A 25379-nucleotide genomic window follows, 5' to 3' on the forward strand; every position below is an offset into this window, starting at 1 on the left:
TTATTAATTTTTTAACTATTGATTATTATCATATATGTAATGTTAGTGATAATTTTATAAAAAATAATAGTTTAATGACCAAGTGACCCAATGTTTTTATGACGTGTCACTCTTAGTTTTTTCAATGAATTATTTCTTTACAACCAAATAAAGAACAAATAGAAGAAAAAACATATACTTTTCCATCGTTTTAAGTTGAAAGCATATAGGGTTTTGCGTGCTGTTAACGCATGAAAAGATGGGGGGTTCATCCCTCATCAGAAAGGGAAAAGAGGACCAAACAAACAAACTTTTTTTCTCCCAAGGAATTTGTGTGCTCTATGGCTCATGAAAGAGACGTTGGGTCATTGACGTTCGATAATAGTCACTTAACCCCTTTTGTATTGTACCATATAAAAGTCGCACCCAATGATCATCCGGGTGGGCAGTTTGTTTATATTTATAGTCATTGGCCTGTGAGGGCATAGATAGGGAATTATTTGTTAAAATTAGGTTTGTCATCGGTTAATGACTTTTCTTACACTCCAAGCGTCACCTCTTACCTATCCGACTCCCCAATGATTTGTACATTTTTCTTTCCCTTTTCGGTGCTGCGAGTTGGATCCATGAACTTGCTGTTCTTGTCTTCATATTGGGCTTAAACCTAATACGATTAGTCGCCGGTTTTTTCTTCGAATGTACATGACTATACGGTGTTATTTTGTTAAGTCTCCGATTATTAAAAGTTATAAAATTGTATCATAATTATATGATGTTATTTTTTTGAGTCCTCTCACTATTAAAATTTATAAAATGGTCACCCAACTATTTATTATATTTTAAATTCATCGTTTTTCGTTAAAAAATTGACAGCGGTTTAAGCTGGATGATAATATGATGTCTGAGATGTAATAAAATCTAATCCTAAAATATCAAACGACTATCATATCTCAGACAACATATTAACATTCTGCTTAGCCCTCCGTTAATTTTTTAACGGAAAAAGACGAGTTCAGAACATAATGAATAGTCGGATGATCATTTTGTAACTTTTAATAATCGAAAGCCTTGACAAAGCAACACCCTATATTCGAAAGATCATTTTGTAACTTTTAATACTCGGACACTTTCAACAAAACAACATCCCATAGTCGGTGATGTACTTTACCTATAGAAAATAAGGTTGAATATTGTTGCGTGAGGCAATTGTTATGCTGGTTTTTGCATGGTTTGCACCCACAAAATCTGGTGGGGCTCAAAACCCACCGACTTGATGATCAAGTTTAATCGGAATACCAAATCTCTGATCCTCGTTATATCTCGCCTGGGTTTAGTTCAAGATTCTTTGTTTGCTTTTTGGCCTGTTTAAACACAGATCGCTCAACACACTTCCAATTTGTGGTAAAACCCCACATTTGTTCCAAAATTGCTGGCAAAGGGTGACCCAAAAATTGACGAAAGAACTTCTTCCTAGTGTGAGACAGACCCTTTTATCCAAACTTGATATAGACGACAATGCTTATCTCAAAAATATAAAATTCTTATTTCTTTTCATAGGGACTAAACTTGCACCATTTAAATAATAAACCCCTTTTTTGTAAAAAAAAGTCATGTGCTTGGTGATGAAAAACAAAGACCCGATTTTCAACTTCCACGGAATAATCACCTTCCGATCTCCAGTATATGTAAGATTGGAAGTTTGAGATGGTGGGATTTTGGCTCGAGATTTGAAGATTTTTTTGGCTAAACTACATCAAATATCACCGAACTTTAGGCATTATGTCATTTATACCATTGAACTTTTAATTTTGTCAATTATAGCACCGATCTTTGATTTTCGTTTTAATTATACTACTGAACCGTTAAATCGTTAACGACTCGATGACATGACTGATGGCTGTTGACGTAGTTAATGACCGTCGACGTAGACATCTCACCAAAACTATATCATTTTAATCCGATTGTTAATGATTTAAAGGTCCATTGATATAATTGAAACAAAAATTAAAGTTCAGTGCTATAATTGACAAAATCGAAAATTCACTGGTGTAAACGATATAATGTCTAAAATTAAGTGGTATCTAATATAGTTCACCCTTTTGTTAATTTATGAAGAATGTTTCGCATGAACTTAAACAATAATTTGGGCTTTTGATAATGGAAAAGCCCATATTTAATTTGGCTATGCCCAAACCTTTTCATGAGGTAAACTGCAAATCAACTCATTTGATCCAAAGTTTTTAAATTATCAGTTTTTGTTTGTTTGTTTTAATACTTAATTTTTATTTTTTTAAATTATACCCAAATATTAGTTTTTTTTTCATTTTAACCGTCATTAAAAGATTTAGTTTTTGTGTCATTTTAGTATCTCATTCAAAATTTAACATTAAGTTTAAAAAAATAAAAGTTTAGGTACTTAAAAGGATAAAAATTAATGGTTTAAATACTAAACACATTAATTTTTTAACGACGAGATACTAAAATGAAAATTAAACATTATATATGGTTTTGAAAAAAAAAAGTTTAGGTACTAAAACGGATCAAACTGATAGTTTAAATACTAAAAGCATAGTTTACCTAAAAATAAAGGGGTATATGAGTACTTTAACATGTTTCGTTGCTGAAAGTGCCAAGCAGGCTTTACCCTAATTAGACCCTTGGTTACTCGCTCTCTTCCTGCCTCTGGGTTTTCGCCGTCGCCGAGCCTGAAAAAGAAGCGGAGCCGTAGGCCCTTACCCTCTCACTTTGCTAGCTTCACCGTTCGAAAAAGAGACAGCAAGAAAATAAAATGGGAAGAGAAACTCCAAAACAGCAACAACAGGTTTCTTACACGGTGGAGCAGCTTGTTGCCGTCAATCCTTACAATCCCGACATCCTATCTGATCTCGAGAACTACGTTAATGAGCAGGTCCTGCTCTCTATTTGTTAATCAGCCATTCGATTTATAGATTTTCTTCTTCTGGGATATTTTTTAATGTGATTGATCTGAAGTTCTTACGTATCCGTATTTTGTGTCTTTCTGTATTTGATTGGATGGTGTTGGAATCAGCTTTGATTTTATTAGATACTGTCATTACGGCTACTTAGATTTGTTTGCTTCTTTAATCTTTTAATTAGGACCGTTTAATGATGACCTACAGTTTCTTATCATTGGCTGATAGCGTCTTACATTGAATTGTTCTGAGACCCCTCTCAAATTTGATAAAATCTATGAGTTTCTGTTTGGGTCCCCTAGCCATGAGCATTAGTGATGATGTACTTCTTTTTTCATGTTTTAATGTAGATTATGAGGTTGAGCCCCTTAAATATGTTCTTACTTCTTAATACTGTTTGAAAAAGTGTCCCGAGTTTGTCCCTTTAACTATAAGGGCAACTCACATTTTGTCGAAGTTGCTAAAATGATTATACAACTTGTCTTTTACCAGGTTTCATCGCAAACATACAGTCTGGAAGCAAATCTATGCCTTCTTCGTCTCTACCAGGTACTGTAATTTGCTCATATTCTCTCTTGTCTTGGGCTGACCGTGTGTACGAGAGAGGGAAAATGGAAGAGATAGCAACAAGTATCTATATTCTTGTAGAATGTAACTTTTTTTACAGGGTTTAATTTTCTATTTGCATCTCCTACTGTTCACCATTTATAGTTTTGATGAATCAAAATTTGGGTTTTAAAAAGTTGGCTATTATTTTAGTTGTCAGTTGTCACTAATATGATATTTTCTTTCCCTGTAGTTTGAGCCTGACCGTGTGAGCACCCAAATTGTTGCTCGCATTTTGGTTAAGGTATGTTTAGGCTCTTCTTTATACATAATTACTATATGTACTGGATTATTATTAGGCTAGGTAATGTTGTTTCTAATGCCGTCTTCTCCTCCTTCCATCCTGCTTTTTTCAGGCTCTCATGGCAATGCCAGCTCCAGATTTTAACCTTTGTCTCTTTTTGATTCCCGAGCGAGTGGTATCATTCTCATTCTGTATCTTTCCTTTTAGATTTCCATCTCAACTACATTTATACACCAGCTATTAAGCATGTTTGAATGGGTGATGGCATAGGCTGCCTGTCTTGGCTTTTGTGCTCGTCAAGTTTTGTTTAACTTTTGAACGATAACAATCTTGATTTCAAAGAAATCACTTCCCTATATGCGAATAATAACCTTGTCATCCTGGGGAAATTGAGAAATTAAAGATTCTTTTTATCCAGAAAATAATGCAAAATTCATTAGTCATTGCAGTAAATATTAAGTTGTGTACTTCTCTTTGTTAAACTTGAAAAAAAAATTGCCTATGTTCCTTACGGTGAGTAAATCTTGCTTATTTCTATATAAACCGATAAAGTAAGTCATGATAAGTAATTAATGTCATAAGTATGTTTTGCCATGACCTGTGAGAACTACTTGGTCACCAGATTATTTGTCAAAGACACGATAATTGTAAAGTCTATTTTTTTTCCTGTTTCATCATTCCATCTTGTAGCAGTAAAGAGTTTGCTTCACAGTAAGTTTCTGTCACTATAAATAACATTTTTCATGTCATATCAGCAAATGGAGGAGCAGTTCAAGGCTTTGATTATTTTATCCCACTATCTGGAGGTACTTATTTGCTATATTTCAGTAATATTATGAACAGTGATTAGGTGGATGATTTGTTTATACCTGCATCATTTGTAGACAGGAAGATTTCGTCAGTTCTGGGATGAAGCAGCTAAAAGTCGTCATGTAGTTGAGGCTGTGCCAGGTAATCAACTGCGACGAGATGCATTTTTCTTTGCATAGATGAGCATTACATCTACCTACGGGATGTCAAGTTGGTTTTTTGTTCTTTTATTGCTCTATTTTGTGTGCGTGACTTACTAGAGGATTGAATCCCAGGTTTTGAGCAAGCAATCCAGACATATGCTATCCATGTCCTCTCCCTGACTTATCAAAAGATTCCAAGATCTGTACTCGCTGAGGTATGTGATATTCATTTAAGTTGTGATTGGACACCTCTTATGTGCGATACATCAAACTTATGCATTGGTTTGGTCGCTCGACAGGCTATTAACATCGAAGGCCTATCCTTGGATAAATTCCTTGAACACCAGGCAGCCAACAATGGTTGGATTCTCGAGAAGGGCCAGGGTCAACTGATAGTCTTACCCAGGAACGAATTTAATCATCCCGAGCTGAAGAAAAGTGCTGCTGATACGGTTCCATTGGAGCTCATCACCCGTATTTTCCCCATTCTTGGTTAGACCTCTCTTAAGTAGAAAGGAAGACCATTGTTGGGAGTAATTTCCTCCCCCGTGTTTTCATGACATTGCGACCTTTGTCTTTGTTGTCTTGGATATATATAACAAGAACAAGAACAAGGACAAGCTATTTTAAGATAGCCTTGTCAAACCATCTCAAATATTAGCTTTGGATGGGGTTTTTTTTTCTGATTTCTTTTTTGTCACTTGTCAGAAATTCAGAATCTAGTTATTTATTATGCTTTTACTTAATGTGTTGGATTTTTGTTTGAAAATGCCAGAAAGAATTTCTTCCAACCACAAAATTACATTGAGGTAGAGGTAGAGGTAGAGGTAGAGGTAGAGGTAGAGGTAGAGGTAGAGGTAGAGGTAGAGGTAGAAGTTGATTTACCATGAAGCTTTGGTTCAAAATTAATTATTTCGTTTTTTTTTTTTTTTGCATTCAATAAATAACGCATGATTACTTATTTGCGTTGTCAGTAAAAAATGAATTTTTCGCAGGGAGCGTTTAAAATTCCACACATTAGACATAAGACATTTTCAATGCTGATTGTTATAAACTTTAAAAATGTTCTGAATATATTTGTTCACAGAATGAGAAAACAGCAGCTCCAAAAAGGAAAAGGAAAAGGAAATATAAACGCTGCGTTTTCCCTTGGCGAGCATTCATCAAGTGCCGCTTTCAATGAACCCCACCCAAAGCCCAGTAGGATTGTCCTATTTCGAATCCAATTACCAAACATCCCCCAAAAAAATAGCTTTTATGTCTTAAATTATATTTCAAATTATTTTTGATATATAAAGAAATTTTTATTAAAATTAGGTGTATAATATTTTCTTCGTTATACTTTTAGCTTAATATTATCATATTTTTCTATTCTTTATTTTTTAGTAATAAAAATAAACCCCCTCTTCGTGTCTCTTCCCCTTATCCCCACCTCCGACAATGACGAAGGATTACCACCGGCTGGGTTTTGTTCGAAGCATAGCGAGAAACTCAATAGTGACAGTCGTGTAATGTACGACTAGTTGTAGCTGTCGAAATCGTCGAAAAAAACGAAGGAAAACTTAAAAAATCGACGATCATTTGCCGGTCTTTTCACTATGATTGGTGCAATTTCATGATAGATTAGGGATTGAGTTTTGGTCGCGAAGGTGAGACAATTCTAATAGTGTTAACAGTGACGACCACTAATCGATGGTGGTCGATCGATAGTAGAATATTAAGGTTTTTTCAATTATAATATTAAATCTTTTTTTAATATATTTTTTTGAATTTTTATATGTATGACACGTGTTGAGTAAATGTTAAATTTACTGGTCATTACAATCCAAACACCTAAAAATATAACGTTAGAAACGATAAATACCTATTTTAAACGCAAAAATTCTTTAGATACGAAAAATAAATTTGTGGTATAGTTTAGGTATTTTATTAAGCTATTAAAAAAAAGAAAATTAACAAAATTTTAAGTACCCAAGAAAGGGTATTTCTGTAATTCAGGACTCCTTCGTCCAATAATAGGCTATATCAAAATTCCAATTCATAATACAGTTTCACTTTTATCCCCAATCCTCTAAACCCTGACCATAGTGAACATAACTATATCAAAACCCTAAACTCTTACAATCGTCGGTACTCTGGCGTGAAGTCCTTAATTACCTTTGACAAATTAAGAATTTTCATCGATGACTTCCTCGAAGAAGTATTACAAGGAGAAAATCGCTCGTCGCAAGTGTGTATACGTTGCTTTCTTATCCAATGCTTCGTTTTATTTAAACATCGTGAAATTGGATCTTTGATGAGATGGAAATCAATTGTGCAGAGAGGAGAAAGCGGAAGAACCAGAGCAACCAAAGTACAGAGACAGAGCTCAGGAGCGAAGAGAGGATCAAAATCCAGATTATGAACCAACTGAATTAGGTTCCTTTCATGCTGTTGCCCCTCCTGGAACAGTCGATCTTCGGTGAGATTCTACCTTCATTCTTATCTATCGAGAAGAGCAAGTACCTCGGAGGTGGGCTTTCGTTTATGAAAAATATTAATAATTTGATTGGTTGGATGCGTGCAATTTATTTTCTTATCTTGATGGTGTCTGCGGCATTCAGGTGATGTGGAACACACCCATTTGGTGAAAGGGTTGGATTATGCTTTGCTTAACAAAGTTAGGAGTGAGATTGACAGGAAGCCTGAAGCTGAGGAAGAAACTGATGGAAAGTCTGGCTAAGTTTTATTTGGTTTCATGTCAGTACAAACCAAAGGTTGTCAATTTTTTAGGCTTATGCAGTCATTACTTATATGCAGTACAATGTTCGCTAATGTTAGATATAGCGCTATAATTATATTTAAGTTCAATAATTTCCATTTTTATCTTTTAGTTGTGCAATTAATAATCTTGTAATTGTTTTATAAACAATTTTTTTGTTCGGACAGAAAATCAAAAGAAGCCCAGCAATTATCATTTCGAACAGCCACTGCTAAGGTGCAATAACTTCATCTTGAGTTGTGGAATAATTTTTCCAATATAGTTTACAAAAAGATTATTTTTATTGGTTTAGGGAGCTGTTTGTATTGACATCTTTTAATTTGTTTTCAGTCAGTGTATCAATGGATAGTGAAACCTCAAACTGTTACGAAGACAAATGAAATGTTTCTACCTGGTCGAACGACGTTTATTTTTAACATGGTGAGAATATTAGACATTCCCACTCTGTTCGTGTTATTTAAAGACGATTGCTATGAGAACTCCATGCATGCAATTTGACCATTTAGTGGTGTAAGTGGTTCATGTTTGCAAATATACCTGCACATTATCATATGCTGGAATTGGTTGTCCTGGGAAGGCATGACTGCCTGTGTAGCATTTAGGCGGTTCAGTTGTTGCTTAAAACTTATATGCTTATTCGACTTTGAAGTAGAAACATTCATCTTATATACTTTCTTTGAAGTTACTGTACAAGTATTTGAGATTAATTGAATAATTGTGCCAAGTTTTAGCCATGACTGCCCATATAGCATTGTTGAATGTTCTCTATTTTAATCTCATGATTCCAATTTCCTGATTGAATTTTCCTTTTTGTTTTTTCCCCAGGAGGGTGGGTATTTTAATGATATTCCAACCACCTTGCACAGGAGTAAAGCTGACTGTCCAGTGCCAGATGTCTGTGTTTTCATTATTTATTTGGGGATTTTTTTTATTTGATGCTAGATGGTGTTTCTGATGCTTATTATAAACTTCTTGTGCAGGAAATGGTTACTGTCAATGTTGATGGTTCTGTGCTTGATCGAATTGCTAAAATTCTGTCATATCTTCGCCTTGGGTCATCTGGGAAGGTTCTCAAGAAGAAAAAGAAGGAAAGAGATGCAAAAGGTATTTTCTATCTTTAGTTGTCTATTATAATTTGAAGGCAAACTTTTTAATATGGGTTCAGTTTTGGATCAACAAATGTATATGTTGTATATTGCTTTTGTTGCGATTTATTTTTTCTGTTTTTCTTTGCTCTTAATATATATCATTTTATTTTGCGACTAATGTTTTCTTTTTTCTCATTAAAGGGAAGATTTCATCTCTTGGTGAATATTATGAAGAAGAAAAGTCATCAAAGCCTAATGATGGAATGTCTAATGGTAAAACTGAAAGGGAAATTTTGCCTCCGCCTCCACCCCTTCCTAAGAAAAATCATCCTGATTTGAGGGAGAAGCAAGGCCCCACTATTGCTAGAACAGAAGAGGATGATATATTTGTGGGGTATGGTGTTGACTATAATAGTCCCGAGAAAGATGCAGTCCCAAGCCCTCTTTCAGAGGATATGGAAGAGTCGCCTCGACATAAGGAAAGAGTTTCTTACTTTCCTGAACCTGCTTATGGCCCAGTCCAACCTTCTGCTGCTTCTCAGGAATGGCAAGAACTGGTAAGTTCGTTTTTCTAGTTTATATGTGCAAAATGTAGAAAAATGTTATAGAAAATTTTGGAGATTAAATAGTTAAAATTACTTTTCAATTCATATTTAGCTATTGAAATGTTATAGAATAATTTTTTTGTCTGTTTGGTTTCAGAATGGTTATAATGCCCTGCAAACTCAGGCCTTGGCTGGTGGATACCAAGGAGAGTGGCAGGACTACCAATATGCTGAGCAGTTGGCTTATCCCGAGCAATACATACAGGGTAACATGCAAGGTTATGAGGTACAAGCGGGATCAAACATTCCACAGGATCCACAATATATGACTCAAGAAGAGAAGGATCGAGGATTGGGATCTGTGTTCAAGCGTGACGACCAAAGGCTTCAGCAACTAAGGGAGAGGGATGCTCGGGAGAAGGATCCTAATTTCATATCTGAGAGTTACTCTGAATGCTATCCAGGTTATCAGGAGTATAACCGTGAGATTGTTGACAGTGACGACGAAGATGACTTGTCCAAAATGGATATGGGAGGACGAGTAAGCCTATTTGTCCACCTTAATTTGAAGGCTGCTATTCGTTTATTTTTTTTATTTAGTTGACAGATTCGTGATGTTTATGCTACTATTAAAATGATTTCAACAGGCAAAGGGTCGTCTTCACCGATGGGACTTTGAAACAGAGGAAGAATGGGCAACATACAATGAGCAGAAGGAAGCAATGCCAAAAGCTGCTTTCCAGTTTGGAGTGGAGATGCAAGATGGAAGGAAGACACGCAAGCAAAACAAGGACCAGAAGCTCAACAATGAGTTACACAAGATTAACAAAATACTGGCAAGAAAGAAGATGGAGAAAGACTCGGGTGGTGGTGAAGGTGGAAACCATAGCGATGATGTACAACCTGGAAAGAAACTTCGGATATCAGGTTAAAAATTCCTGTACCAAGGTCGAAAAGCTAGCATGACATGAGTGATTATATGGTAATTTCTATGGTGAAGGTAGGCCATTGGCAAAGAGTGCCATTTCAAAAGGAAGAAGCATCCACCAACTAAGCCCGAACCAACTCTTGGGGTGGTTGCTTTGTCGACCATTGGCAGGATGCTTTTGTATCATTTCATTTATGCTTATGACATAATGATGTTAGAGATATAAAAGTTCATTCTGAATTATGTCTAATTAGAAGCCACCAAACATTTAACCCCTCCGGTTCATTGATGGAAGATGGAAATGGGATATTTTGCAATAAATTGGTTCATGTATGGAGAGGACAGAACTCTTGAATAACATTCAAATGATGACTTATTTAAGACTTAAAATCCCTCAGTTCACGAGTTGTGTAATTACAATAAATTATATTTCTTTATAAATGTTTGGAAGTTATTATGATTAATTAATTCAATCCTCATTCTTTCTTGGTTAGGTCTAAATTCTTTCAAACATACCCCAAATTAAATTTCAAAGGCCATTTGTTTTGGTTGCCGCAGGCAGTCAATCATCACTTGTTATCAGTTATTTTTATGACAAGATTGATATAAAATTGAGGTATTTTACTCATTTCTTTTTCCGAGATAAGTTTTTCTTAAAATCTACTCAAAATCGATCAAAATTCATTTAAAAGTTTGACATATCAATACTTTGATATCTTTTAGTAATTATTCGACGAGACCAATTTCGAGGTATGTTGTTTGTCTTCTCGAAATAATGTTCCTCATTATTCGAATTTTCGAACAAAAATTCAAAATTCCTCAAACATAAGAAAGTCTCCAAAATCACTCTATTTTTTAATTTCGTTGATTTTGAGTTTGTTTTGTGGAAAATCAATTCTATGATAAGAAAGAGGAGTGAAATGTAAATATTATGATATTGATATTATCACGAAAGACGACCAGTAACAGAAGATAATATGATGTCGAGGACATCAGAAAAGGTGCAGTGCCAAAAAACGTTCTACTTAAAGGTTTAGTAACAAAACCGATACATCTATAATATTTAATGGTTAAAAAATGCCATTTTAAGAATTAAGTCACACAAAAACGATGCTATTTTGTCTATGTCATCACACTGTTTGGATTTTAAAGGTCCATTAGTATAATTGAAGTTAAAATCAAAGTTTAGTGTTATAATTGAAAAAATTAAAATTTTAGTAGTATAAACAATATTCGATCTAAAGTTCAGTGGTATCTTGTGTAGTTTATTCCCTTAGATTTCGTACAAATTGCAATGACCGTGCGTCTGTTTTCGTTCTTCCTATCCTCGAAGTCGAACGGCTTCCACCATAAGTAAGTAGGCCTGTAAACGAACCGAACGCACATGAACGGAAGTATGTTCATGTTCGTTTATTTAATAAATAAACGAACACGAACATAAACGAACAAATTTTTTTTTGTTCATGTTCGTTTATTAAGGAATATAACTTATTCATGTTCGTTCATTTAATAAATAAACGAACATAAACGAACACGAACATAAACGAACATGAACATAAATGAACACGAACATAAACGAACATAAACATTAGAGACCCTAACTAGGGGTGTAAACGAGCCAAGTCGAGCTCGAGTATTACTGAGCTCGACTCGAACTCGAAAACTTTCAAAGTTAGCCCAACTCAACTCGAAAACACGAACATAAGTATTGTTGGTGGCGCAGTCACATAGGGTTCCGACGCAGTAGATGTGACGGTGCTAGGTATGTAGCTTATGGATCGTTCAAAAAGAACTAAACTATGTTAATATTGTTGGGTTTTCCAAAAAAAATTGGATTAATTATGGAGTTGGTCATCAGAATATCAGATTAATTAATATTTTTAAGATACATACAAATTGGTCATCAAAATTGATTTAAGAAGATTGAGTTAAACATAAATAAACGAACATAACCGAACGAACATAAACAAACATAACCGAACGAACATAACCGAACGTTCACGAACGTAAATGAACGAACGATACCTATGTTCATGTTCGTTTAAACGAACACAAAATCTTGTTCATGTTCGTTCATTTAATAAATAAACGCATATAAACAAACTTTCCACAACACGATTCATGAACGTTTCGCTGAACGTTCAATTCATTTACAGACCTATAAGTAAGACATGAGACGAAAAGTCTCGCTCTCCTACTTCTTGTTTTTATCGTTAAAAGATTGAAGGTTTTAGGCTTCGACATAAGGTTTCTGTTCGTATATTTAATCATCACATACTCACACCAAAAAGGTACGGATTTTATCCCAAATTCTATTTTTTATTTTCCGCATTCAAATAGTAAATTACGATTAAAATTTGCACCGTGAAACCCTGGTTCGAAGAACTTTTGTTTTATTTTGATTTTGTGCAAAATCTCCGTTTGAATCATGTATAGGAAAAGGGGAAAAAAGGTATTTCTTGTTTATGTGATATATTTGTTTCGTACTTAATTTGCCAAATTTGTAATTATTTGTTGCTTAGGGTCTTTATGGGCGGCTAAATCGGGTATCAATTTCTGAATTTCCGTGATTGTTGAACTTCGTAGCCTGCTTCCTGCTGATTCGTTTGCATGGCAAGCTTTGAGGGTAGGGCGTCATATTCTTCGCTTCCGAAGCTAGAAAAGGGAAATAATAATGTGTATCGATTCGATGATGATTATAGCGGCTCTGTTTGGACTGAGCCCCAAGACAAGAGTATTGTCACATTTGGCTCAAAGTTGATGAAGAATGACTATTTTAATCGGTTTCCGAGTGATTCCGATGATTTTATTGATGGAGGATATGATTCTGGTGATGATGTCCGTAGTTCAATGCAAAATGGCTTGTATCCAGAGGTGAACTTGAAGAATGTGTTGAGTGGGTTTGTTGCAATTGTAACTGGGCGTAACAAAGGCTCCTCGAGCGTTTCTGTGAATCAGCAATACCAAAGTTTTAATGTTTGTTTATATACCAAGTGCCCCTCCGCTTCTGGAGCCGAGTGGGGTAGATTATAGTGCATATAAAGAGGTTTTGGAAGCTGAGCCTTCGGAGTGGATTCCCGATAGTTTTACCACAGTTTGCATGCAGTGCAGTGCTCCATTTACTGCACTTACACGTGGAAGACATCATTGCCGGTTTTGTGGAGGGATTTTCTGCAGAGCGTGTTCTAAGGGAAGATGCTTACTACCTGTTAAATTTAGGGAAAGAAACCCCCAGAGGGTGTGTGATTATTGCTATGATAGGCTTGATCCATTGCAGGGTGTTCTTATCAATACCATTAGCAATGCTGCGCAAGTAGCTAAACATGATGTCATGGACTGGGCCTGTACTCGTTTTTGGTTGAACTTGCCAGTTGGTTTGTCCATGGAACATGAGATCTACAAAGCATCCAATATCTTGAAAAGCTATTGCCAGGTAAGATCCTCATTGTCATTATTCATGCAAGAAAATAGTTTTGTTTGTCTAAAACTTACATTGACCTTGTGATTTCCTTCCCTATTGTTATCCAACTTGATTAAGCTTTTCCGGGTATGGTTTTGCATCTTGAAATCACCAACTAGAAGACACCATTTCTTTACCTGGTTGCTTCAGCTTAAAAAATAACTTTTTTTTGTATATTGGAGTTGCATAGAGATTAAAGACTATGCTTTGACACTGTCAGAAGCTTCTAGTAACAGTTGTTGAGTTGGACAGGTTGCTAGGTGGAATACAGAGAGATCTATACCATTGGCAGTTCTGAAAGGAGCCAAAAGCTTAGCTATTCTAACTGTTGTTAAAGCTGGAGTTCTGGTTGCATACAAAGTTGGGACTGGTCTTGTTATTGCCCGAAGGTCAGACGGAACATGGTCTGCCCCATCAGCTTTGTTGTCAGTTGGTTTAGGATGGGGTGCTCAGGTATACTTTTAATCGACTGAAATATACCTGTTTTAGCATCTGAATATACATGTCTGGACAGCTAAAAAGGTCGTTTGCCTTTCAAGTTCCTAAGCATTTAGGTGTGTTAGCTAAATGTTGTTTATATTTGTTCCATAGATTGGGGGTGAGCTCATGGATTTTATAATTGTGCTTCATGATTCAAAAGCCGTGAAGACATTCTGTAGTCGAATGCATTTTTCTCTTGGTGCTGGCTGCAGTGCCGCTGCAGGACCAGTGGGGAGAGCGGTGGAAGCAGATCTTCGGGCAGGGGATAGTGGCTCTGGCATGTGCTATACCTACAGTTGTAGCAAAGGTATTTCATCCTGCAATGCATTTATACTCTTCTTTTGCCTAGTTGGTGGATTTGACAATCCATTTTGTTGCAAATTTTGCAGGGGCGTTTGTTGGTGTGTCGTTAGAAGGAAACATCGTTGCAACAAGAATGGATACCAACCTACGGTTCTACGGCGACCCATATCTCACCACTGCCGACATAGGGACCGTGGACGGACCAAAAGCTGCTGAGCCCTTGTATGCTGCTCTGGGTAATCTTCACTCCAGCCTACGTTGTTAGTTCCAACACCATCTGTGACTGTACAGTTTGTTGTTTACGTCCATTATACAAATCAAATTTCGCAGTGGGTCAAATGTCTCTACAGTGTCAAACAGACCATTCAATTACCTTAATCATAATCTTGATTGAAACATAACGTCGCAAGATAAAATTCAAAGATCACGAAGTCATGACGTCCTACAAAATAATTTAAAAATCATTAATCTTCGTAACAAATGAATTCAGTCTCAATGTTTCGTTCAGTTGAAGTGGGTTAATGTTCCTTAAATAACCGAAATTACGCTTTTGATAACTCAATTTATTGAAATTGCTAATTTTAATGATTTAATATTCTAAATTGTTTAGCAAACAATTCAAATTATTAGTTAAGTTTTTAACAAATAAATATAAAATATGCTAAATAGGTAAGGATCTATTTATTATTTAATAAATGGTATATATAATATTTTTACTTTGTTTTTTTTAATTATGTCATTCTTTAGATTTAGATTTATCAAATAATTTAATTATATTTAACATTTAATTTGAAATAAAATATCAAAAAGATTTATAATTTAAATTCAAAACATAGTTTTTTCAATTTATCAAATTATACTTGAACAATAATGATTAATAATACGGTAGAACTGTCATACAATATTATTCAAAATATTTACTATTATTGTATTTCTATCGGGATTATCGAGGTAATTAAATACGGTCATCTTGAAGTCGAAAATATCGAATCAACCCTAGAAGAACAGAAAAAGCCCCTACAGCAAAAAGAGGGTACAAATTTCAAATTCTAGAAAAGCTGCTATTTTCTTCATCATGATGGCAACCATTGATAAAGAAATATCAATAAAGAAGCGAAGCAGATCAGGATTTCAAAAGGAAACTGAGATCATTGACCTCGAAAGCGATTCCTTTTGTTTTACACCCATTAAAGACAAAGGCAACTCCAAAACCGACCCAATCTACGTCGAACAGTACAGTGAAGAAATCGACCTCCGATTTTCCATCAAGATTTGCGCCAGATCCCCGGTTAGTAACTTCATAGACCTCGCCAACTACGATGATGATTTGTTCGTACTTGATTCCGATGCCCCAAACACCCCTTTCTGTAAAAAAGAAAAGAAACCCTTCACCGATCGCTCCATTACTGAACCGGGAGAGTCATCAAACTCCAAAGCCAACCAAGACCCATCTTTTGTCTGCGAAATCTGCGTCGAACCCAAGCAACCAAACGAGTTGTTTAACATCAAAGGTTGCTCTCACGCTTACTGTATCGATTGCGTGATCAAATACGTAGCTTCCAAATTACAAGCCCAGATTACGGCTATAAATTGTCCCGTTGAGAACTGTGAGGGTTCATTAGAACCTGAGTACTGTCGCAATATACTTCCCAAAGAAGTTTTCGATAGTTGGGGGGATGCTTTATGCGAGGCCATGGTTTTAGGGTCTCAACCTTTTTATTGTCCCTTTAAAGACTGTTCCACGCTTTTGATTGATGATGGAGGAGAGGCCGTGAAGGAATCAGAATGCCCTAATTGTAGGAGGCTGTTTTGTGCGCAGTGTAAAGTTCCTTGGCATGCTGAGATTGAATGTGGGGAATTTCAAAGGTTGCATAAAGATGAACGAGAGAAGGAAGATATCATGTTGATGAAGCTTGCCAAGGAAAAGAAGTGGGGTAGGTGCCCTACATGTAGATTCGTTGTTGAGAGAACCCAAGGCTGTAGGTTTATGCGCTGCAGGTTAGCTACATAGCTTTGTTTCTCTGGGTTTTTTCTTGCACTTTCTTTTTCGTTTTCACAATGGTTAATCTATCAGTTTTGTGCCTTATCTTTGGTTTACTTTGCTATATGCATATGTCCTATGGTTCTGGATTTGAATGAGGAAATCTTGATGGCAATGTCTGTTTAACATACATACATACATACATGCAGCATGTTTTCCATTAGGTTTTAACAAGCATTACTCATTTTTTTTAAAAAATTGCTGATATCTAATCCAAAGCTATCTTTATAAATGACAAAAGTCTGCTAGTTTGGTATAGTAGCCACTAAGGATTTAAATAGATGTATGTTATCGGATTACGATCGTTTTATAGCAATAATGCTATGTTCGTAATCACAATAAATACAACACAACTGAAAATGTGATTATAATCGTAATTTAAATCCCTGGTCGTAGTTATAATATGTTATTTATTAGGAAATTGTCGGCCCAACACCAAAATTTACTTAGAGAGCTTTAGTACCCGTATACTGTTTTGGTATCATATGTATTGCAAGCTTGTAATGAAATTTGGATTCTGTTTTAAACCTCTCCTACAAATTCATCAAATGATGTTTTGTTCTTTCTGGATTTTTTTATTTTCACGATTTTCCTTTTTTTTTAAAATATTTTTATGATCTATATTTAAGATTCTTGATATCAGATTATGTGTAAAACAGATGTGGAGCTGCTTTTTGCTACGATTGTGGATCAACCCGAGTGGATCATCAATATCATTATTGCTTTGTATGCAAACGTTAATATAGAAAGATTTTTTTGGCCCTCAATTTTATTAATTTAATTTTTCTTAATTTAGGATGATTATAAATGATAATATTTGTTTTAGAAATTCTCAACCATTTGATACAATGTTGAAATTGTTTCATATATTTGGTACTTGTATTAGGTATTCTTTTTCAAGTTAGTGCTTACATTTTTTAAAAAAATTAAGTCGGTATCTAAGTTAGACACATTTTTCACATTAGTGTTTAAATAATTTTTTTCTCAAATGAATATAATTATTTTTTTAATACAATTTTTACTGTAATGGGAATATTTTGCTAAATGCTATCAACCATGTACATGGACAAAATTTTAAGCGGAGAACAAGGGTGGGGAGGATTTAAAAAAATTGATCCGATTCACAAAATTGATTGAAATCGACTTGAATTAGAATTATTTGTGGTTTTAGGCGGTGGTATTCGGAATTGGTGTGATTTTGTATTAGTGTTAATATGAATCCAAGTTGGATTTGGAAAATTTAGATTTGAACTCGACCTATACTCGAGTTGAAAACGATCTGAATCTGAATTGAATCAATAATATGATAATTGAACTTAACTTGCGTTTGACCTGATCTAAACTCGAACATGAGATTCATCTGGTAAATAAATAACTGATATTACCTGATATGTTATTAATCTGACATATTATGAACGTTGTATGTAATTGACAACCTATAAATGATCCTATTAGTATTGAATTGATCTAATATTTAACTAACTTGAAAGTTATAATTAATGAAATAGTGAGATTATAAATTTATAATATTATAGTACGATAAAATGCATCTTCATAGTTTAATGTACATTGTAAACTATGATCATTACCTTTTATAAGTTGTAGTTTATAAAATATATTAAAAAGTTTTATAAATATAATAATTTGAAATTGATAAAGTTAATAAGAGAGAATTTTTTAAAATTTAAAATAAATTGTTCATCATAATAATTAAATTAAATTTTTTATATTAATTATAATTATTATATTGAAATTTTTTTAATTAGAATTATTAAATAATTTATTTATTAATTATGATTTATTAGATTAGAAATTAGATTATATAAAATTACGTTAAATATAAATAAGTTTGTTTTTTAATGTAATAATTGATTAATAAGTTAGATTATAATTTATTTATTAATTTGTATGTAATAAAAATTAGATTAATAAAAATTAATAATTTTTACATATACTGAAACTAATAATTTTACATAAACATGATTGATAATTTATTAATTTGTATGAAATAATTTTTATTTATTAGATTATTGTTTATATATATATATATATATATATAAACATGATTTTACATTGATATTGAAAAATTTAATAACTTAACAAATACTAAAACTAATAATTTTTTAACAATGACAACTATATTTTATTAATAATGGAAAGAATCAAAATTATAATGCATTTGAATAAAATGATAAATTTGGAGACAATAGTAACTAAAATACTCGAATAAAAGTAGATAATAAACCTAAAAATACGAAGAAAATTAAAACATTCCATTGAGAATGACTACCAATATCAAAACTCAATAATCTTCATACAAACTCCTTCTCTCTGTCGAATGAGACGCTTGACGAAGTAATAAAGGAGTGGAGAGCGAACCAAATAATCTGGCAAACTGTTTCGCTACACAATTTTGATTACATTGGAAAACAACTTTTTACAAAAAGATGGGATTTGACTATACGTGACCACCGACTAATCAATTAGAAAATAAATGTTGTGATTGTTTTTATGGCGATAACTAAAACAACTGCAAAGGTATACGAAAAAACGTATCGAATAATATGAGAATCGTACCACGAGAGTAGAAAAAAATTATGCCACAAGGACATATATTCTTATTCAAAATTAAAAAGACGCAAGAAAAAAACATAAAGACATTATATAAAAAATAAGAGAACTAATATTCCCCAACAATCAACATTAAGATTGGTGTCGCCGCCAACTAAACAAAGATAAAAAAGAAATAAGAAGACAACACAAAAATATTGAAAGAAAACTAGGTCGAGAGAAAAGAGAGGTGACTATAGTTTTTTTGCTCCATCAAGATTTTAAATTAAATTGGCGCATGAAACTAATAATTTATAAATTGTTGGGATTGACGAAACTCAATTGAACAATCGAATAATTTACCAAGGAGAGGTGAATTGGCTTTTTGAATTTAGGGATTAAGGAGTATAAAGATGAAACAATTTACACAAAGATTTATAGTGATTCGACTTCTCAAACAATTCTATATTCACTACCTAAGCTTTTCACTTAGGATTTTTTAACAAATCCACTAATTTGTTCTTTCTTTTTCCAGGGAAAAGAGATAACATTTACAACTCCCTAGCTTTTCAAAAGTTAAGCTAGAACCAATCCCCTTTACAAAATGAATAAAAATGTAAAAAAGAAAACATCTTAAAGGAAGATGCTTACAAAAATTAAGCTCACTAAAATACTAATATTTACAAGAGAAAGGAAAATAAGAATGAAAAGTTATTCTCTTGTGTTTGATTGCTTGGATAGGTGTTGTCATACTTCTTCAAGTGTCATCAACTTGTTTTTATATGTTGAAATGAGTTTGTGATCGTTTCTAGCCGTTGGAGATTAATTTTGTACAAAATAAAACTGCCTAGAACATGGAGTATTGATACTCCTTTAATGAGTATCAATACTACCTTTGTAATATTTAAATAAATTAGCCGTTGAAGACCGTTGAGCTTGACCAGTATCGATACTATGCTTCATGGTATCGATATCTCTATGTAAAGTAGTATTGATACCCCTTGAGTATCGGTACCTATTTCGCATTCTGGAATTTGAGTAATTTGGAAAACAACTGGTACTATTGATACTTCTCTTACTTTTGTTATCAGTACCACATGAACAATATATGTATTGTTCATGTAGTACCGATTTGTAAGAACAGTATCAGTACTACGTACTCAGAAAACTGTTTTGTGTTCAAATTATAGTTTAATGGACTTTGAACTATTTTTGAAAACTTTGAACAAATTCAATCAAGTCAAAAAACACTTGTCTTAATTTGTTATATCAAAATATTATAAAACATAGTTCAACAATCTCCCATTTTTAATATAACAAAACATTTGATTTTTTTTTTGGCAAAACCCCTGAATAAAATATTTAATGAAAATGAGTAATATTTAAAAAATATTAAAGCTCTCATTTTTCATTATTGAAATTGAATTTTTCAAACATATATTTTTCCCCTTTTTGTTATATAAAAATAATTCAAATTTAATGGTTCAAAACAACAATAGAGAGTAAGATTTTTAGCATAAAATCATTTAAAAAATCAAAATACCGGGGACCATTATTTTTGCTTGATTTATGCTTCACTTCCTTAGAAGTCATAAATCTCTTGAATCTATTGAAGAGTTTGACCATCTCTTCATCATCATCATCATCCTTCTTCTTGTATCATGTATTTTTCAAGTAGAGTTGGATCGAGTATTTTTCATCTTAAACTCAAATTCGACCCTAATTAAAAAAAAAACTAACCCAATCGAATAAAATTAAGTTGAAATCCATCAGAATTGACTCTCATGCCCATCCCTACTTGAGATAAATAGACGTTTATATTTATCCATAGACGTTGATTTATACATGGACGTTGCCCAACCTATGCATGACTTATTGTTATTTTTATAATTTATATTTGGTAACCTACAAGATAGGCTTAATATTATATCTTAAATTACGATTTGATTTGTCAAAAAGAGTTAAATATTATTAATTGCTTAGGGAATTTTTCGTTAAAAAAAGAGTGACTAACATTTCCAACATTATATTTTTATGTGTTTGGACTATAACAATCGTTATCTAACACATGTCATGCATATAAAGTTTCAAAAATTATTTTATTTAAAAAAATCAATACTCCTAATAAATCCCCCCAAATTTTACATTTTCCCTCGTAGATCGGCCACCACCAGTCTATGACCATCACCGTTAACACCATTAGAATCATCTCGCCACCGTGACCAAAATCTAGTCCCCCACCCATCGTAAAACTGCATCTATTGTCGTAAAAAAACGCCACAAAGGGTGATTGGATTTTTAGATTTTTTGTTTATATTTTATGGCCATTTCAATAGTTACAGTTATCCGTAAGTTACAAGGTCGCCACCGCTGTGCTCCTCGTCATGCTTCAAACCAACCCAACCGATGGTGACCGTTTGTCATCGGAAGTGAGACGACGGGAAGGAGAGGGACGACGAGAGGAAGGTGGTTTGACTTTTTTGATATTTTTAAAATAATATTTGTATAATTAAAAAATTAAAATATAACAATAGACTCCTAAAAGTATAACCGAAAAAACGTTGAACACTTATTTTTAACGAGAATTTCTTTAAACACCAAATTATATTTGAATGTATAATTTATGCACTTATTTTTTGTATTAGGCGTGACAGATATGATAAATTAAGAATTATATCATAAATTAAAAAAAACAAATAATTATTTTAAGAAACCAATTAAACTCAGCTTAATTGAAAAATTACAAAACGAGAAGTTAGAATCTATTTTTTCAGAGAGGGATTGTAACTTCTCATTGATCGAAATGTCGAAAATGCACTTACTTTATCCACAACAACCAATGATTTGCTACATTTCAAGGCTAATTTCGTAACAGGAACAACTCGCCTACGTGGGCTATCGCGACGGCATGTTCAAAAAGCGAAACGGAACCCTTTTTCCAGGAAAAAGAAAAGAAAAAATTTACGCAAGTAACGGAACGGGACGAACATAATATCGGTGACGTGGACGGTTCAAAGTCCTACACGGCACAGGAAAAGCAAACGATAAAAAGATCGAAAATCGGATAAAAATAAATTAAAAAGAAAGCAGCGGTTTCTACGTCAAAAGCTAAACATCTTTTCTTTCCTTGTAGTACAGCTGCTAAGAGAGAGAGGAGAAAAAAGGCAAGCAATGAAGTTATACTGAGTGACACTCACTCTGTAAGTCTCTTGTTAGAATTTTGATCTCTCTTTTTTTTCTGAAACTTTGCTCAAATATCTGTTTGTTTTTCGTCTTGTGAATTGCCTGTTTGCATTGCATGTTTGGGATTTGGGTGTTTGAAAATGGGAAGATTATCAAGAGATTTTATGTATGTTTCTCTTTTCTGGGTTTATTAGGGTAGACTGGAAATGCTTAGCTATGAGATAAAGTTACTTCGTTTGCTTAGAGTTAGCTTAATCATTCTACCATTGTTCTGTATGTTTCATTTGATAAGTATTATAAGGATTTACCCTTTGTATTATAATTCCTGTCCAGGCTAAAATGTGCTGATCAAAGCAACTGGAAAAGACGTGGAATTCTTGACAAGTGGTTGGAGTTGAGAGTTTGAGCTTTATAAACGGTCTGCTGTGTATGTAAACAATGGATGATTATCTCGATCCGTATTTCACCTCCTCGTGGTCCGATGTGAACGTTAAGGAAAGGTCATCTTGGTTCCATACCGAACCTGATCAACTAAACCAGGTGTTGCCTAGTTCACTAGGAGTGTATCAAGATGATGGAAACTGTTCGCCTTTAAGCATGATTGGTTCGAATCATAGCATGGAGTGTTTAGCTACACATGATAATAATCCACCTCTAGTTCACGTTGAAGCTGGTTTGATGTCCGGGGAAGGTGGATTACAAACGGATGGTGAAAATTGCAGTGGTAACTCTTCGAAAGAGATGCCGAATGGAAGCTTTGGACTTAGAAATCAGGGACTGCGATGTAATACAGCCGTTGATCTTCCAGTTGGTGGTGATATGATCCCATCTCTTTCGTTTAATGAGAGAGGGCACATGATTTGCAATGGAGGTGAATCTTCCGAGTTTAGGAGATCATTTACGGACTTGGAAACTCTTTCTCCAATCCCACAATTATGGAATCTACAACACTATGACTCTGTTTATTCTCTTCCCACTTTGATGGGACAAACCAGAATGCAAAGCTCTTATCTTCAAGGAGAAAGTGGAAATGCAGATGATGAAGGCAATATTGACAGGTTTATTGAGATTGATAAGATTCTGCAACCTGAGAATGTATCTGCATCCGTCAATGCAAAGGTATTAATTTTTAACAGTGTTTAGTTAGTATGGTTCATTTAACTGGTTCTACCAGTTGTGGTTCATTTAACCTGAACCTATATTTTGAATTATCTTTTGTTGTTTATGTAATGTATCAGGGACAGCAAGATATGCAAAACTCTCTCTACTCCTCTTTTCCTGCCGATCACCGGATAATGAAGACTATGACTGGCTTACCGTCTCCACTGCAGGTTCGTTAAGCTTTTTATGTACTTCTAGTTCTAGATACCAACGTTAGCAGTTATAAACTTTTAATGCAGAGTGCATCGCCTAACCCAAACAATGGTTGCAATGGAACTGTGAAGCCTCGAGTACGAGCACGTCGAGGTCAGGCTACTGATCCACACAGCATTGCAGAGAGGGTAAGTTTTAAATTTTCCTGCTATCCAAATTTCATATCCCTGAGTTGGTTTTTGAGATTAGAGCTTGATCAATTATTTGTTCAAACCCAGCTTCGAAGGGAGAAGATAGCTGATAGGATGAAGAACCTGCAAGAGCTTGTACCTAATTCCAATAAGGTATTAACTGGAACTCATTGGTTTTGAGTTTATTAGATCTTCTGGTTGTACTGTCAACATTCTGGATGACTGTTTTTGTTTGTTTACTTTTAAAATTACATTCGATATATTCTTGTAAGAACATATGAACTGCATGCATAAATTCTACAGTTTTTACCACACATCTCAATTCAGTAAAGGTCAAGTAACATGTATAACAAATATGTTGTTCATCTTTCTGCAGATCATGCTGACTAATAATTCTTCTTTTGATGAACATTGCAGACGGACAAGGCCTCTGTACTTGATGAAGTCATACAGTATGTCAAATTTCTTCAACTCCAAGTCAAGGTAAGAATCTCGAATAATCAGAACAATTAAAAAAATTTAACTGGATTTCAGCTATCATCCATTAAGTAGGTATTTCTGAAAAGCATTTGCAGGTATTAAGCATGTGCAGGTTGGGGGCAGCGGCTGCAGTTGGTCCTCTTGTCACTTATCGCCAAGCTGAGGTGTGCCAAATTCTCGCTTCCTTCACTTGATGAAAGTTCACTATTAGGTATACACCATAACAGTTGAGGCTACGTTCTGTTTTGTCAGGAATCTAATGGTTTATCACTGTCCCCATTGGCTGCTGAAGGGTTTGATTTTTCACCATCTCCTGATCAAGTTGTTTTCGAACAAGAAGTGGTTAAGCTCCTGGAATCTAATGTAACAAAGGCCGTGCAATATCTACAAAGTAAAGGTCTCTGCCTTATGCCGGTCGCACTCGCTGCCGCCTTATCCAATGGTAAGGCTTCGTCATCCTCATCATCACCAGCTCTGGTTTCCAAGGAGAGGAAGAAATACGACTTTTCCAATGGCCTTGTTCACAACACCTGCAGCAGTAGCGGCAGCAACAGCAGTGGCAGCTTGCCTGGTGTTGGTATTCATCACGTCAACTCCGATGGCAATTTTATGCCCGGAAAGCTCAGTTCTGATATCATGGCCAATGTTTGCAATTACACCTTCAAACAAGAGGAAGTGAACACACCGTGCATTACCAAATGACTGAATCCCGAAACCATAGACGGCAAACTAGACTGCTAATATATGTCAATTAACCTAGTAGACATAGAACACTTACTAGCTTATCTTTGTTCCCATTTCTATTTTGTCTAAAAATTGCTAATACAAACCGTCGGAGGCTACTATCGTTTGTTGATACAAACCGAGACTAGAGACTTTCTTTTCATTAAAATCAATCAATCCCGTTCCCCACAACAATAAATAAGTGTGTATATTTGAAACACTATGAAATTGTTCTGAGTTATGCCAACCTTCAGTAAACAATCATTGAATGGAACATCTTCCCAGTCCACCAAAAAGATACATTGAAGTGAGCAACTCCAGTAATAGTGGGGAAAAACTGGCTTGTTTATTTCAATCGAAACCCAAAAAAATACCAATATATTGTTACAAAGTTAATTGTGCAATCCAATTGAACAGGTCGACCAAGCAAACAGAATCGAGTAAAAATCCCATAAAGATGACACTGGTATTATGCAAGTTGTATCATAGTCGGTGCTTCAGCACACGTATCAAACATATTTTTAGTTACGGTTACAGCACACTTTTGCTAATCTCTTTAAAAATCATACAAAATACAGTTTTGATTCTTTTAGTAATTAAATTTTCAATTTTTTTCA

At 34.3% G+C, this 25379-nt stretch overlaps 4 protein-coding genes and 1 pseudogene across 5 annotated transcripts; all 5 read left to right on the forward strand.

Moving 5' to 3' along the window:
• Positions 1–2619: 2619 nt before the first annotated feature.
• On the forward strand, positions 2620–22685 carry LOC120132158 (eukaryotic translation initiation factor 3 subunit K-like). Of its 2 annotated transcripts, XM_039148977.1 has the most exons (9): positions 2620–2887; positions 3405–3461; positions 3712–3762; positions 3875–3937; positions 4518–4568; positions 4647–4713; positions 4848–4930; positions 5015–5223; positions 22672–22685. In XM_039148977.1, the coding sequence occupies exons 1-8, from the start codon at positions 2768–2770 to the stop codon at positions 5210–5212; spliced, it is 690 nt and encodes a 229-aa protein (XP_039004908.1). In that variant the 5' UTR covers positions 2620–2767; the 3' UTR covers positions 5213–5223; positions 22672–22685. The 2 variants fall into 2 exon arrangements, with proteins under 2 accessions (XP_039004908.1, XP_039004907.1); XM_039148976.1 differs by lacking the exon at positions 22672–22685 and having other exon boundaries at positions 5015–5349.
• On the forward strand, positions 6776–10277 carry LOC120132155 (suppressor of mec-8 and unc-52 protein homolog 2-like). Its single transcript, XM_039148974.1, is given in 11 exon segments — positions 6776–6945; positions 7036–7192; positions 7194–7227; positions 7319–7431; positions 7642–7692; positions 7807–7896; positions 8302–8370; positions 8457–8580; positions 8766–9121; positions 9267–9650; positions 9757–10277. Coding segments are annotated over 11 exon segments (1710 nt in total). The 5' UTR covers positions 6776–6898; the 3' UTR covers positions 10042–10277.
• On the forward strand, positions 12611–14576 carry LOC120132156 (annotated as a pseudogene).
• On the forward strand, positions 15320–17062 carry LOC120132157 (probable E3 ubiquitin-protein ligase RNF217). The gene is made up of 2 exons (XM_039148975.1): positions 15320–16278; positions 16981–17062. Exons 1-2 carry the CDS (start codon positions 15356–15358, stop codon positions 17060–17062), a joined length of 1005 nt encoding a protein of 334 aa, XP_039004906.1. The 5' UTR covers positions 15320–15355.
• On the forward strand, positions 22493–24893 carry LOC120132103. The gene is made up of 8 exons (XM_039148933.1): positions 22493–23173; positions 23293–23385; positions 23455–23556; positions 23647–23712; positions 23977–24042; positions 24135–24203; positions 24292–24803; positions 24867–24893. Exons 1-7 carry the CDS (start codon positions 22493–22495, stop codon positions 24739–24741), a joined length of 1527 nt encoding a protein of 508 aa, XP_039004864.1. The 3' UTR covers positions 24742–24803; positions 24867–24893.
• The last annotated feature ends 486 nt before the right edge of the window (positions 24894–25379 follow it).

The sequence above is a fragment of the Hibiscus syriacus genome, unplaced genomic scaffold, assembly GCF_006381635.1.
Source record: "Hibiscus syriacus cultivar Baekdansim isolate YM2019G1 unplaced genomic scaffold, ASM638163v2 tig00110557_pilon, whole genome shotgun sequence".
Classification (NCBI taxonomy): Eukaryota; Viridiplantae; Streptophyta; class Magnoliopsida; order Malvales; family Malvaceae; genus Hibiscus; species Hibiscus syriacus.